Source organism: Ixodes scapularis, unplaced genomic scaffold (genome assembly GCF_016920785.2).
Source record: "Ixodes scapularis isolate PalLabHiFi unplaced genomic scaffold, ASM1692078v2 PGA_scaffold1__304_contigs__length_218370807, whole genome shotgun sequence".
Taxonomy (NCBI): Eukaryota; Metazoa; Arthropoda; class Arachnida; order Ixodida; family Ixodidae; genus Ixodes; species Ixodes scapularis.
Genome location: NW_024609846.1, coordinates 176,730,304 through 176,743,942, shown reverse-complemented (window position 1 = coordinate 176,743,942; position 13,639 = coordinate 176,730,304). Strand labels below are relative to the sequence as shown.

At 41.6% G+C, this 13,639-nt stretch overlaps 1 protein-coding gene across 1 annotated transcript in view; it reads left to right on the top strand.

Moving 5' to 3' along the window:
* Window positions 1-2,627: 2,627 nt before the first annotated feature.
* LOC8036266 (gonadotropin-releasing hormone receptor) overlaps window positions 2,628-13,639 on the top strand; it is a 510,658-nt gene continuing 499,646 nt past the window's right edge. Inside the window, exon 1 of the mRNA XM_040223731.3 lies at window positions 2,628-3,206. Coding sequence (XP_040079665.2) covers window positions 2,628-3,206 — 579 coding nt within the window. The remainder of the gene's footprint in view (window positions 3,207-13,639) is intronic.

Below are 13,639 nucleotides of genomic sequence, written 5' to 3'. Positions count from 1 at the left end.
TGCCTCGACGGAAACCGAATTGCCGCTCCGTAAGTATTGAATGCTTGTCGTAGAAGGAAGAGACTCTTTTGCATATAATCTTTTCTAAACCCTTCGAAATAACAGGCAGTACTGAAACCGGACAATTCGAAAAGTCATTTTTATCGCCAGATTTAAACAAGACACTCACTCTAGCGCGCTGCATGCTTTCCGGAAAAGTCCCCGTGAGTAAACAAGTGTTGAAAATATAACAAAGCACAGGCGCTAAGATGTCTAATACAAACTTTATAGGTTTAATTTCTAAATCATCAATGCCACGGGCCTTGCTATTTTTGAGTGTCATAAAAGTAGAGCAGATTTCCTCACAAGTTGTCGGCGCAAAAAATGCCGTATCTGAGTTAGGCGTTCCTAGAAATCGTTTTACTCCACTGCTATCAGTTCCAGACACCACTGAGACTAAATTCGTAAAATATTTGTTAAACGCATCTGCAAGCTCATTGCCCACTACTGTTTTATTATTTACTGTTAAGCGTAGTTCTTCATTATGGTGAGAACCACAGTTTAAAAGTTTGTGGATTTCGCGCCGCACCACCTCACTCTGAGTACTTGAGAATACATTCTCGTAATATGCCTTTTTAGCGCTACGCAAAACTTTCGTCACAAAATTTCTATATTTTTTAATTTGGAAAGATCATTCAAGTTTCTCGTTTTGACAAATTTCGAATATAAAACATCTCTTTTCTTGACCATTCTAAAGCAATCATCTGGCATCCAAGGCTTCCGTAATTTTTTAGATTTCCTTACTTCCTTTAGCTTAAAGCAAGTATAATAAACCTGCTTAATGATGGCTATGAAATGTTCATAAGCTTCCTCAGCATTTGTAGATTCAAGCACTATACTCCAGTCTATGTTTGTGATTTCACCTCGAAAAATTTCCAAAGTTTTGGCATTAATTTCTCGCATTATATACGACTCAGTATGTCGTGCCTTTCCCTTGAAAAATTCACTATCTTTAAAAGACATGTAAATTGGAAAATGATCACTTAGACATGTTATAACCCTACCCGACGTTACATCGTCATTCATGTTATTTGTCAAAAACAAGTACAGAAGGCTTTCAGAGTGACAGCTAATTCGCGTGGGCTCAGATATAACATTCCTACAGGAGAAGGATTCAATAAGTACCTAAAATTCACGTGTGGCTGCCGTATTCTGCAATAGATTTATGTTGCAGTCGCAGCCTAACGGAAATAAAAAAAAAATTTTAGATTTCCGTTAGGAGGGCGATAGATGACAGCAAATACATAGGTTTTGTATTGAAACGTCAGAGCTTCATAATCTATGTTAATTTTTGAAAAATCTGATAGCAGGCTGCATGACAATTGCTCAGACACAAACTGCAGCACACCACCACCACGTCGATCATATCTGCTTAAGAAAAAACTCTTGTATCCAGGTAGGCTTAGTACATCGCCTTCGCATGAGTACCATGTTTCGGTAATCATAATAACTTGAAACCTAAAGCGAAATTCACCAAGAAACATGGTCAGTTCATCATCCTTATTTCGTGCAGACTGTTCTTACGTACTCAGCCCGACACTGTTAGCCCGAATAAACACGACATCTGCGCCTTATTAAATTTCACTTGAAACGACTACTGGCGGGCACCAAAATTTACCGCTTAGTTTCTTTTCTCAAATCAAACTTCCTATCGCACTAGTAGTTTTGATGACAGCTAACATTTCAAAGTAAAGTAGACGAAAACAAAATACTCGGCGTTCGTTTTTACAGGCACACACGCTCGTGCTCTGCGTGCACTTCAGGCTGTTCGGAGCAGCTTTACGCTGCAAAGGAATCCTCGTGGTGTACTCGGGCGCGGAAACTCTCTTTCAGAAGCGGAGAGAACTCACCGCCAGCTCTGCGAGCACCGCCGCGCACAGAAGCCGAGAGCACTCGATGCAGCCAGAGTTTGGGGCCCCTTCGCTCCGCCGCCAAACGTCCCACCCGAGCCCAGCTCCCCCTCTCGGCGCTACGACGCGCGGCGAGAGAGCACTGCGCGCCGCCGTGCGACCGCGCGCCCGGGAGCTTCCGAATTCCCATTCACCTTTGAGCGAGGGTCGGGGGTGCGCGCTCCGCTCTGCCGTACGCTCCTCCCCAAGTGCCCAACTTTGCTCCGCTCGCATCGCCATTCGGCGCCCACTCTTTTTTTCGGAGTGGGTAGAGTCACCAAGCAGCGGGTGACACAGAGCGGCAGAATTAGCTTCTTTCAGCTTTCTTGGACACCCCGAGTCCTCTTGCGACATCTCCGACTCGTGCAAGAAACGGCACGATTCCTCCAGAATCGCCGCGCCACGCGTTCTGTTCCGCCGTCTTCCATCATCCGAAACTTTGGATTACCCCGACTTTTTCCTCAAAGACGACAGCGACGTGTGTGCGCCGTTCGTAGGAAGCTGTTTTCGTTGTCTGTCGTACCGAGTGAACCACAGCGGCGGTTCGAAGAGGAGTGTGTGAGTGCTACATCGCGGATGGCCGTGGGTGCTGTTGCACCCAGACATCCTCGGCCCGTACCGTCGCGAGCTGGTTCCCCGCGCTGCCCGGAGTCCTATGGGATGGGTTAGGCTCCAAGAAGAGCCGCCACCGGGCCTACCATGTGGCTATCGTGTCGACTGGGCTGCGTCGTCCTGCTTGCGACCACGGTGCTCTTTTCCGTCGCCATTGCCCTGGACAGCGGTGGCAACAGCACCCTACCGGGAGACGAGTGCGGTCCCGACAATGCGACGTGCGGCACGGAGCCCCTCCACGCGCCCGTGTTCCAGCCATCGTCGCTCATTCGCGTCGTAATCCTCGTGCTGATTGGAGTGCTGTCCCTTGTGGGCAACTGTGCAACGCTCGTATCCATCTGGAAGACGAGACTTAGGGCCCGCTCGACGGTTTACCTTCTTCTGGCTCACCTGTCTGTCGCAGACCTGCTGGTGACGTTCTTCTGTGTGCTCGCCGAGGCGGCCTGGACGTGGACGGTCCAGTGGACGGCTGGCGACGGTGCTTGCAAGGCGGTCAAGTTTCTGCAGATGTTCTCGCTGTACCTGTCCACCTTTATCCTTGTGGTGATCGCGTTCGACAGGTTCGCGGCCATCCGGTTTCCGATGCGCCGTGCGAGCGCACGACGCACCGTTGTCCGCATGGTGTTCGGTGTGTGGGCGCTTTCGGCGATGCTCAGCCTTCCTCAGGTATGTGCTCACTTCTCGCGCATATCTTTGTTTGCTCACTGATCTGCGTGTTTCGGTAGTAGTACCATATATTTCGAGCTAAGTCCGCTTATACAGTACATTCTTCAAGTTGAAATTTTACGTGCTGCAGACTGTGCACAGGTGCGTAGTATAGAAGTTATTCTTTTTGTTTTTACATATCTCCGATATGACGAGACGTGACAGAATATGTGAATGACAGAGTATGTTAACTACGGTTTCTGCATTATAAGAACTTCTTTTTGTACGCCAGTGAAGCCGGCGTACGTTAACGTGGAAAGTGTATCAGTCGATTTTTGGCGTGAAATTTACACGTTAATAGAAACTTTTAAAAAAGTATAAAGTTTTTTTAACAGAAATTTGATATTGCGGTTTATACGATGGTGCGAAATATAGTCAGAAGAATAAGGTAAATGTAATATTAATAACTGTATAGCATCGCAGTTATTTAGCAGCCATTTCGGTAAAGGAGATCTCCGAGCAACGTATTATATTAATACACGAACAGAACGTAGGGGCGCAACTTAGCTGTTCTACACTGAACATTTTGGAGCAACCCAAGGCTGAGGAACATGAAAGGTACCATCAAGAGAAGGATAAGGTCTCAAACGCGGCTATAATTGTATTGTCCACAAAACCCTTTAGATTAGGGTTCAGAAACTTAAAGCGGAAAGACCCTTCCCCACTCACACCACTCGCTTGAAAAAAAAAAAATGAACGACTTCGGACCCTCCACAATGGGGTCGCCTTAGAATACTGTAAGAGAGATGACACTGGGAGAACAAGGCCAGCGACGCACACCTATGACCTTGATTGAAAATGCCTCATGCGGTGTCCACACGACCTCCCAAAGATAAAAAAAAAACAGAACGTTACACAGATTACTAAAATTAGAGATTCAGGAAGCGCTTCCATTCTTCTTTGAAAGACAATGACAGCTTACAGCATTTTCAAGTTTGGTAATCGCGATTGATTCCCCCGACATGGCGCTTCTGGTCCTTTCTTTTTGTTACTATCGTTGTTTTGACTTCTATAACGGCGCATAATAATTATACTCCTCAATGCGCTTAGAAACTTCTAAATACTAGTCTTTCTTTTTGACACATCGGTTATGTTTGTTTGCCCAGCCTCTCATTAATACAATGTTTTGATTGACCTATGTAGCATAACCCACAGTCAAAAGGGATCCTGTAAACGACACAGAAAACGCCTGTGAAAGATTTCTCCTTGTGTTTCTTCGTGCAACCAATTTGAGCCGAAGCGAAAGGAGTCAAATGTTCCCAGCTAATATAGTTTTTAAATTCCATGCGTAAACCTAACTTATCACCCATTGATTTCAAGTTGTGAAAAAAGAACATGACTACAAACTTTCTGTTCGGAATTTTCGGAACTTTCTTGCCTAATGAAACAATCTATGAAAGCTGTTTGAACTGGAACTCTTGAGGGTATCTTGCACACACACAGGGACCTTCCCTATAGTGCGGAGGACGGGCAAACAGGCAAAAACATAGCCTGAACAGAGTGTTTCATATAGTGGCAACAAGTCTTTCGGACCGCGTTATTTATCACATTTCGAACTAAACTTAATCTAATATACTTCAAATGGCAATTATCAAAATTAACTATTGGTTTGGTTTCTGCACTTCCATACAGCCAACAAAGCCCCAGGATAATTTTAAGCTGAAGGTCTAGAAAGAGTTGTACGTTGTTTTCTGGCCTGTCGATAAAGCACTTGAAATCGGGAGCTTCCTTGTACACGGTGTTCTCGACACAAGCAGCCAAGCTTGATACAAGGGAACAAATTAAAATGTCATCCTGATATCTTCAGATAAGAACTGAACAATATCTACAATCTTTGATTTACTCAGACAACAGTAGGTGCAAACTTTTGAGATAGATTTTCGAAAGGCCAAGAGCTACCGACGAACCTATAGGCGCGCCTTGACATTTGATGCACGTTTCGACCATTATGATTTAATTACCACTCTAGATCTGAGATGTAATTTGAGAATCCTCAGAAAATCTGAAATCTCCATGCCCAACTGGGGCAGGAATCGAACTAAATTATCGCCCAAAAACAGACGAACCCTAGAAAGGAATCTGGCTGGTTAAAGCGCGTAATATAGGTCCTCGATGTATAAATAAAAACTTTTGCAAGGCTTCCCAAAGACGATTGAAAATCTCATATATCACTGCAAAATATTGGGGTTACAGAGCTTCTGAAATCTAGACAAGAAAGGCCATTTTGAAGGAAAGTTGACACAGTACTTATGCCGCATGCCGTCTTCGCTGTTAAAAACTCTCAAATGAAATTCAACCTTGTGGTCGTTTATGAAGAATTTTATGCAAATTTATTATTTTGGTTACTATTAAAGCTGGTAGCTAAAGATATAGAATTACTGTCCGTAAATGTATTCACAATTTTTTTTGTGACATCCCAGATTTACAATGAAAGTTCTAAACAATTCAAATACAGCGATGTAATTTTTTTGTCTTGAGAAGTGCTGAAAAGTAGAACAGCGAAAAGACCAGACTTCTCTATTTAAAGTAACTTCACCTTCTTCTCTTCCAATTCTTTCGTAACACTGTTTTTTTTTTATTTGTAATATCAGTTTTGTGAGAAAAATCTACCAATCAGGACATTCTCTTGATGGCGGTCGAAAGAAGAGTACCTTTACTGCTGGGTCTGATACGGAATTTGACAAAATGATAATTGCAAAGCAAGTATCTAAACGAGACGGCTTAACATTTGCACGAAACTTCCGACCATTGGTTAAAAAAACTTTCAGTTAACCCGGTGAGCTCAATACCTAGGAGATTGACAAGAGTGGTTTTCGTCGCGGTTATCCGTTGACATTGGCCCCGGCTGCGGGGACTTCCTCGTGCTTATTTTCTGTCTCAGTGACCGGAAGACTGTACTAAAGTCTCTCATGTTTAGCGCTTGCTACTTAATAAACGACGTTTAAACATGAAATAGTTCTGCAATCAAAGAAAGCGGTCCACAGCTGATCAGAACGTTTACTCACATTTCATAGATGGTCCCTCGTCGAGTTCCGGTAGTCGTTGACGATCAAATTCTTCCTATGCCAACCAAATTGCAAAGCTGCCAGATAGTGGAAGCGTTACTTTTTTCTTCTTGGTGACACCTTTCGCATTCTTCACTCTCGGATTGCTTCAAAGTGTTATATTAATTCATTGACGGAAACATTGGTTAACTGTGCACCTCATCCCAAGTATGATATCGCGGCATTCGAACACTAATTCATAGATCCAGACTCTTGTACAGAATGTCCCTGAAGCAACTACGAAATACATCTTCTCTTTAATCTTATCCGAATGATAAAAAAATCAGTAAACTCGTCTGAAAAAGCAGGCTAAACTAAACGTATAACAGAAGAAAAAGGAAATGCGAACTCAAATTTAGCGAAAACTGAAATTAGTAATGTCTAAAGATTTGTGCGACAATAGAAGAAACATTGAACTAGAAGAAATCTCTATCATTTTTAACGAAATATTTTGCTTTCGAATAAAAACAAAAGGTTCCTGAAAGGTTAGATATAAAATGCATTTGAGATCATCAACTTGCGTAAGATATTTGATTCTGCGTGCATTAAATTAAACCAAGTTTAGTTATCTTTAATTATTATTGTACATTCAAGAACATAACAAAATCTATTACGCCATTGGCAAGCGAGTTTCTTTTAGCAAATTTCATTGCCCATTTGAATTTATTCGCGCAATGACGGGGATAAACTCAATGATCCCTTACGCACTGAATTCAATATTCGTCTCATGACAGCCGTTTAATTAGGTTGATTCAAATATCAGGTAATCGCAAATTGGGTTTCCTTTTCTGTATTCAGATGTCACGAGCACGCGATTGCTCATTGTTTCGTTAACTGGATTTCATCCCAAGTTCGCTCATCCAAATTCGCTTGAGTGGAATTTACTGACAGCAAGGAAATTTTGCTTCAGCGTCACCACTGGTTTTGCGATATTTAAACATTTATCTAAACACATGTCCCACATAACATATACATTTTTTTTTATTATCAGGAAACATTTTATGGCCGTGAGACGATTACATGCATTTTGCAGCATTCTCTTTTTATAAAAATTAAATATTATATGAAAAGGTGTTTTGAGTTTTCTGTTTTAGTACTTAATGCACTTCGCTGGAGTGGCTGAAACACTCAAAATAGGCCCCGTCGGCTGAGCGTGTGAGGCATCAACACAGTAAAAATTACTGCAGATGTTTTTGTTGATTTTTTAAAATTTTTTTAACAGTATAAACACAGAGGCATTTCAGTGTTTGTTCTCCACGTATGGAAACGCGATTTCGGGTTATTTTCATTATATTAACATATTTGGCACAAATTTCAATAGGAGGGTACACCAAGCAAAATTTTTATAACGAATTTGTCTACAGATGATCATGAAAGCTCCAGGGTTCATCCTTCGGACGCATTTTTTTTAAGTGAACGCTGACGCGGAGCTCCTGCCCGAACGTTGCTGTGGATATGGCTCGAGGAAATATACGTAGCTTCAATACGATGGGACTGCCAGTTTGTAGTGGGGCATGAGAAATTGGGCGTCGACAAGAAAATGTCTTGCGCCAATTTAAAAAAGTTATCGAAAGACGCGGTGATACAATATATACGCGGGTGACTGTTTTAGTGGTCAGTGATGAGCTGAACACGAGACTTTTACTACTACTACTACCACTAATAATAATAATAATAATAACAATAATAATAATAATAATAATTCCTTTATAGATTTATTTCTTCATTTTACCCCTTCATGAACAGCTAAGGCCTGAATAAGGAAGCAAGAGATGTGGATCATAGACCTGTCAAGAAAAGAAGTAGATGGTATGAAGTTTGACTGAAAAGGTTGGGTTCTGTATACCCATACGCGTTTCCTGTAGAATAGCAGTGTTATCATTGTTAAAAAAACTTTTTCTGCACCCAGGCTGTTATGCAAATATTGTATGCGGGTCGTTGGACCTTGAATAAAAATAATCGTGAAACTACTCGCAAACATCGACTTGCTACTCAAGCGTACATGTATGTCTGATTTGAAAACAGAACTGTGATTCAATCTATGAAGACATTTTTGGAAACATATCAGAACACGTTCGCTTCAACTTGAACTTAAAGTATGGAAGCTTCCTTGCTCGAAGTATTGTCCTATAGTAATTATAAGCTGTGATCACGTGTTTTTAACTTCACTTGGCGCGTTGGCAAAGTACAGCTCCAGACGAAAGAGGAAAGCTCCGGAGTGGTCCCAACTAAGTAAGGTGCGACCGAAATACACCGGTCGACTGGAAACACTCGCGCGCAACTGCAGTAAGGTGGTCATTTGGGACAGTTGGTTTATAGCTAAGGAAAACAGCGCCAAAATAACACAAGGACCAAGGCAAGAGGGACAAGGCAAGACGCGAGATGAGAGAAACCGCGCCAAAATACCACAAGGACCAAGGCGCCTTGTCATGTCCCTTTTGCTTGGCGCCTTGTATTATTTCGGCGCGGTCTAAAGCTAGCAGCTAACGTACACAAATCCGTTGATGATGTTCGTAACGCCTACCTAAAAAGATAATGATGAAGCTATATTACGCCAAGAGCACGCGTGCCCTCGACCCTTCCCGACAGAACACATTACAAGATTTCATTGGCCTATCCTCCCTAGACATACATAAGAGTTTCAATAGGATTGAGCGTGAGCGCACTTTGACACTACCAATCACGCAGTGACATAAAATCAATAATAATAATAATTGTAATCATTAGAATAATAACAACAAGGTAGTAACATGCTTTCTTTTGAATACTTTGATGGGAAGTTTTCTCGAAAAATTTAAAGCGGTTTTTTTTTTTTTTTTGAGGGGGGAGTTTTTTTTTTTATTTGTACCGTTTTGGGCATGCAAGTACGGGCTTGTATATCTACGGTTGTAAAGGCTCAAGCTTGAAGGTTTTTTGGATCGCTTCCAATCTGCCAAGAGAATAGACCTTTTCGGAAATATGTGGCGCCCCCAACGTTTGCTTGACGTATTGTTGACGCTCCTATGTATAACACGTATGATAATCCAGGTATAGAAGAAGTTTGCGTTGGTTTAGGCTTTTAAGATCTCAAAACGCTTACAAGGCAGCAGCAATACCAAAAAGAGTATGTGATGACCTCCTATTGTATTCGCTTTATTTTTTGTGCGTTTTGAGCTCCCGTTGACATGAAAGAATGAATCGTGACCCTTTCAGGATATGCGAAATTACGAAGTGTTAGAATCAACACGAAAGCAGTACTCTGAAGAGCTCCACAATTTTTGTCGCCGCGAAGTCTCCTGAGGTTTTCCGGAAATGCCTATTAGACTTAACGGCAACTACACCCTTACAAAAACATTTATCCTTTTTCTACAAAATTTCCATAGGACATAGTGTAAAGAGGCTATAGATATTGTGAATAAAATTTATCCACTTTTTTTCTCTAATGTTTGTGGCTTTTTGACTGCTTTTTATGTAGACTTTCCATATAGCATTGTGTATGAAGATTGAATAGTAATTTACAAAAACAGAGATATTCTAACAGCGTTTATATCTATTTTCCATGGACGCTTCCTCGGCAGTTTTTCGCGAAAACAAAATAAATCCTGCACGCTAATTCAAGGGTTGCTACAATACATTCATGGAAACATGCACTCCTCACGTATTTTGTGCACACGCGCAGACATCGCAAATATACACGCCATAGAGCATTCATAACACTAGTAATTCGGTCGTGTTAACAGCTCCCCCGACATATATACCCTACACATGAAGGCAACCAGTCGAACGAGGACACCCCGAAAAGTAAAAGGATTACAAGTATCTTGCTTTTTTCTTAACTATATACAAAAACCCGATTTCTAACGGATGGTGAAATGTATCCTCAACTATAAAGCATTGCAAATGCGATAAATATTTGACGGTCGGAAAGAGCAGCGTACGTAAGGAGGCCCCAAATGGGTGTGATGTAGCTTCTTCGTACTGCATATATTATTGTATCAAGTCTAGTCTATAGAAATTGTGGAGAAATCTAGTGACAGAAAGTCTATTGAGACGCGGCGATAGAAATACGATGGCATTTCTATGCTCTGTACTCTACAGACTTCGATCGCGAAAACTCTATAGAAAATCCTTTAAAAATTTTTGATAAGACGTGACTGGATAGGAAGGTAAAAGGGTTTGTAAGGGCAAACACTTATTTCAAGTGACATTTTTGTTTTTATTAAATAACATTTATATGTTTTCCATCACCCAGTATTGACACCACCTTGATTGCATAGGCCACTAACGCTTCCTTAAACCAACATACATGCCAATCAATACGATGGCCGCTACAGAGACACTTTGATCGAATGAAAGAATCCTATCCAAGCAGACGTTTACCACTCTGGCACAGAGTATAGGCCTCGCGGCCTTCGTCTTTATCTTGATAGAATTCCCAGCGTTCACTGCGTTTTGTTCTCAAACGACACTAACCAGACACGTAACGCGTTACGACACAGGTTCCAAAAAACCCCACTTTGTTGCGAAAAGAAAAAAAAAATCTTATTCTTTTTTTTTTTTTTGCAGGATAATGAGTGAGGCTATTAAGTTTCGCCTTTGTGAGAAGCGTGTAAAATGTCTTTACTCCGCCTTGCGCTGCGGTTTCGTCAGAACTCAGCATCTCTGCTTCAAGAAACGATAAAAGTCATCCCCCGAGTCTTTTTTTTTTTCTTTTATTTAGGCGATATTTTGACGCAATCGACCTCTCTTTTATTTCGATGATTTCGCCAACAGCTTGTCAAACTAAATACAATTCATTCGGTTGATTTATCAGCAATCGTAGGGCGACCGTCTGTGGGAAATCTCTTTTCTAGACGCTAAAGTGGCATTTTTGAAACCCTTGCTTGTCTGCGGGTGCGGTACGGATTGTTTAAGAATCCTCACCTCGATCGCACACGAGAAGGGCGTTAATTGCGGGAAATTAGAAGAAATCACAGTATGGTTTAGAAAAGGTGTTATATTACTATATTTCTGTTACTTCTACTTATGTATCTTACAACAATTAACGTGAATTTGTAAATGAAAGAAAAACTAAACAAAGGTATAAGAATCGGAATGACCCTGTGCTGACCATAATCTTAAAAAAACAAACAGACACTGGCTGGAAAAGAAAAAAAGCAACCAAAATGAAAGAAAGGAAAATACGCAGAAACAAATGCCTGAAACTCCGCACACAGAAAACAATATTTGAGACGTTGGTTTCCGTCGTCCTTTCCTTGTTTCCTGTACTTTGCTTTAAATCTCTCCATGCAGAATCATATATTTTAAGAAAATGGTAAACTTACACCAGCTCGCCTGCGCCAGCAATGTATTGGCCTCTGATCATTGTTACTTTCCGTGAAACCTAATAAGCGTACTTAGTTAGCGTAAGTTGCAGACATACCATATAAATTCTTGTGTCGTGAACTTACTGTCTGATTATTAGCACTGTGAATGCTACTGCTCTGGCGGATGCGTAACATAGTTTCTGTACTGAAGATCCGGTACATGTGTTTGCTATATAAGCACTAATATGGTGTAGTTTAGACCTAAATTTGACACTCTTCGCGCTTTAAAAAGGTAAAAATACGTTTACGAAAACATCTGTGATAAAAAAAAATATTTTGAATCTACTCTTGCAACATACTTCAGCAACGCAAAGCGCTTACCCCACTTTGCATGACCAGCGATATGCGCTTCTGATAACTATCGATCAGAATTGAAGAAAAGGCTGCCATCACACTTATTTATATGACACAACTCGCACTTCCAGGATTCCAACTGAGGGAGTAATATTACAGTTTGATCAGTATACCCTGATTCAGTAACATACGGAAAAGCGGCGGGGTCATATGCGCGTCAAATACGCGCCCACGCGACTTCATGGTTCCTTTTGGTGTAATCTGCTTGTACAGCAGGGCCGTAGCCCCGGGGAGGGGGGATTATGGGGAGTCACCTCTTTTGTCCCCCTCCCCTTCCCCCCCCCCCCCCCCCAAGGAAAAAAAGGAAATGTAACCGGTCACATACTTATATGCATGCCCCCCGTCCCCCAACTCACTCCACAACTATACTCTAAAATAAGCGCGTGCGTCTACTTTCTCGCACAACACTCAAAGAGCCAATCACCCCAACTTGCGGAGGCAGCTCAGCGAATGACGATGCCGAAACATATGTTTAGACCAAAAAACGCAGTCGGAGTTGTGACATTAAGCATTGCTTGGCATTGCTGAATGTCACAACTCAGACTTAGTTTTTTCGTCTGAAGATATGTTTTGGCATCGTCATTCGCTGAGCTGCCTCCGCAAGTTGCGGTGATTGGCTCTCCGAGTGTTTTTCCAAAAGGTAGGCGCACGTTTTTTTTTCGTTTTTTTCTTTTTTCAGAGTGTAATAGAGATTGCAGTCATTTCTTGAACGGATTCCTGGATTTGCCACTGTTGTACAGGCTAGCTTCCGAAAGTTTCCATAACCCTTGAGCATAGTTTTGGCCGTCGCCACTTTTACTTGTAGCACTGAAACGCAAAATCCAGAAACCTTAATTTTGTATTTAAGAAAGTCATCAATACCTTTACACTCTAAAAGAGCCCGTACGTCTACTTTCTTGCACAACATTCAAAGAGCCAATCACCGCAACTTACGGAGGAAGCTCAGGGAATGACGGTGCCAAAATATATGTTTAGACCAAAAACGCAATCTGATTTGTGACATTAAGCAATGCAAGCGTAACGTTTTGCATTGCTTAATGTCACAACTCAGACTGCGTTTTTTGGTCTAGACATATGTTCCGGCATCGTCATTCGCTGAGCTGCCTCCGTAAGTTGCGGTGATTGGCTTTCCGAGTGTCTTGTGGGAAAGTAAACGCACGGGCTGTTTTTTTTTTTTTTTTTGTTTTTTTTTTTAGAGTGTAGCAAGGAGGGTGTGAAATGCGGGCCCCTCTTTACTGTTATTGTAAAAAAAAAACTTGTAGGTGGTAGAGGCTGCAAGAATTAACTTAAAATGTAGTTCCCTCAAAGCCTAAGATTGTTAGCAGACGTTTGGCTAAGGGACTTCTCTTGTTAAAAAAACCCGAAAAACCTAAATTTAAAAAAAGCGATGGTGGGCATTACGACATTTTAGGAGACTCCTTAGCAGTTACTATCGTAACCGCGTTTTTTTTTTTTTTTTTTACAGAAACCAGCTTAATACGGTTAAACATGACTTCTTCCGTAGTTAGGCCACCTGCAGTTTGTAACTGGGGAACCATTTCACGGTCCCAATAATTCAACCCGCTAACATTAGTTCTGTGGGGAAGTGGAAAACCATCGCTCATGTTGCATAAACGGACATCGGGTACTCACAAAATCTATATAATTTTGT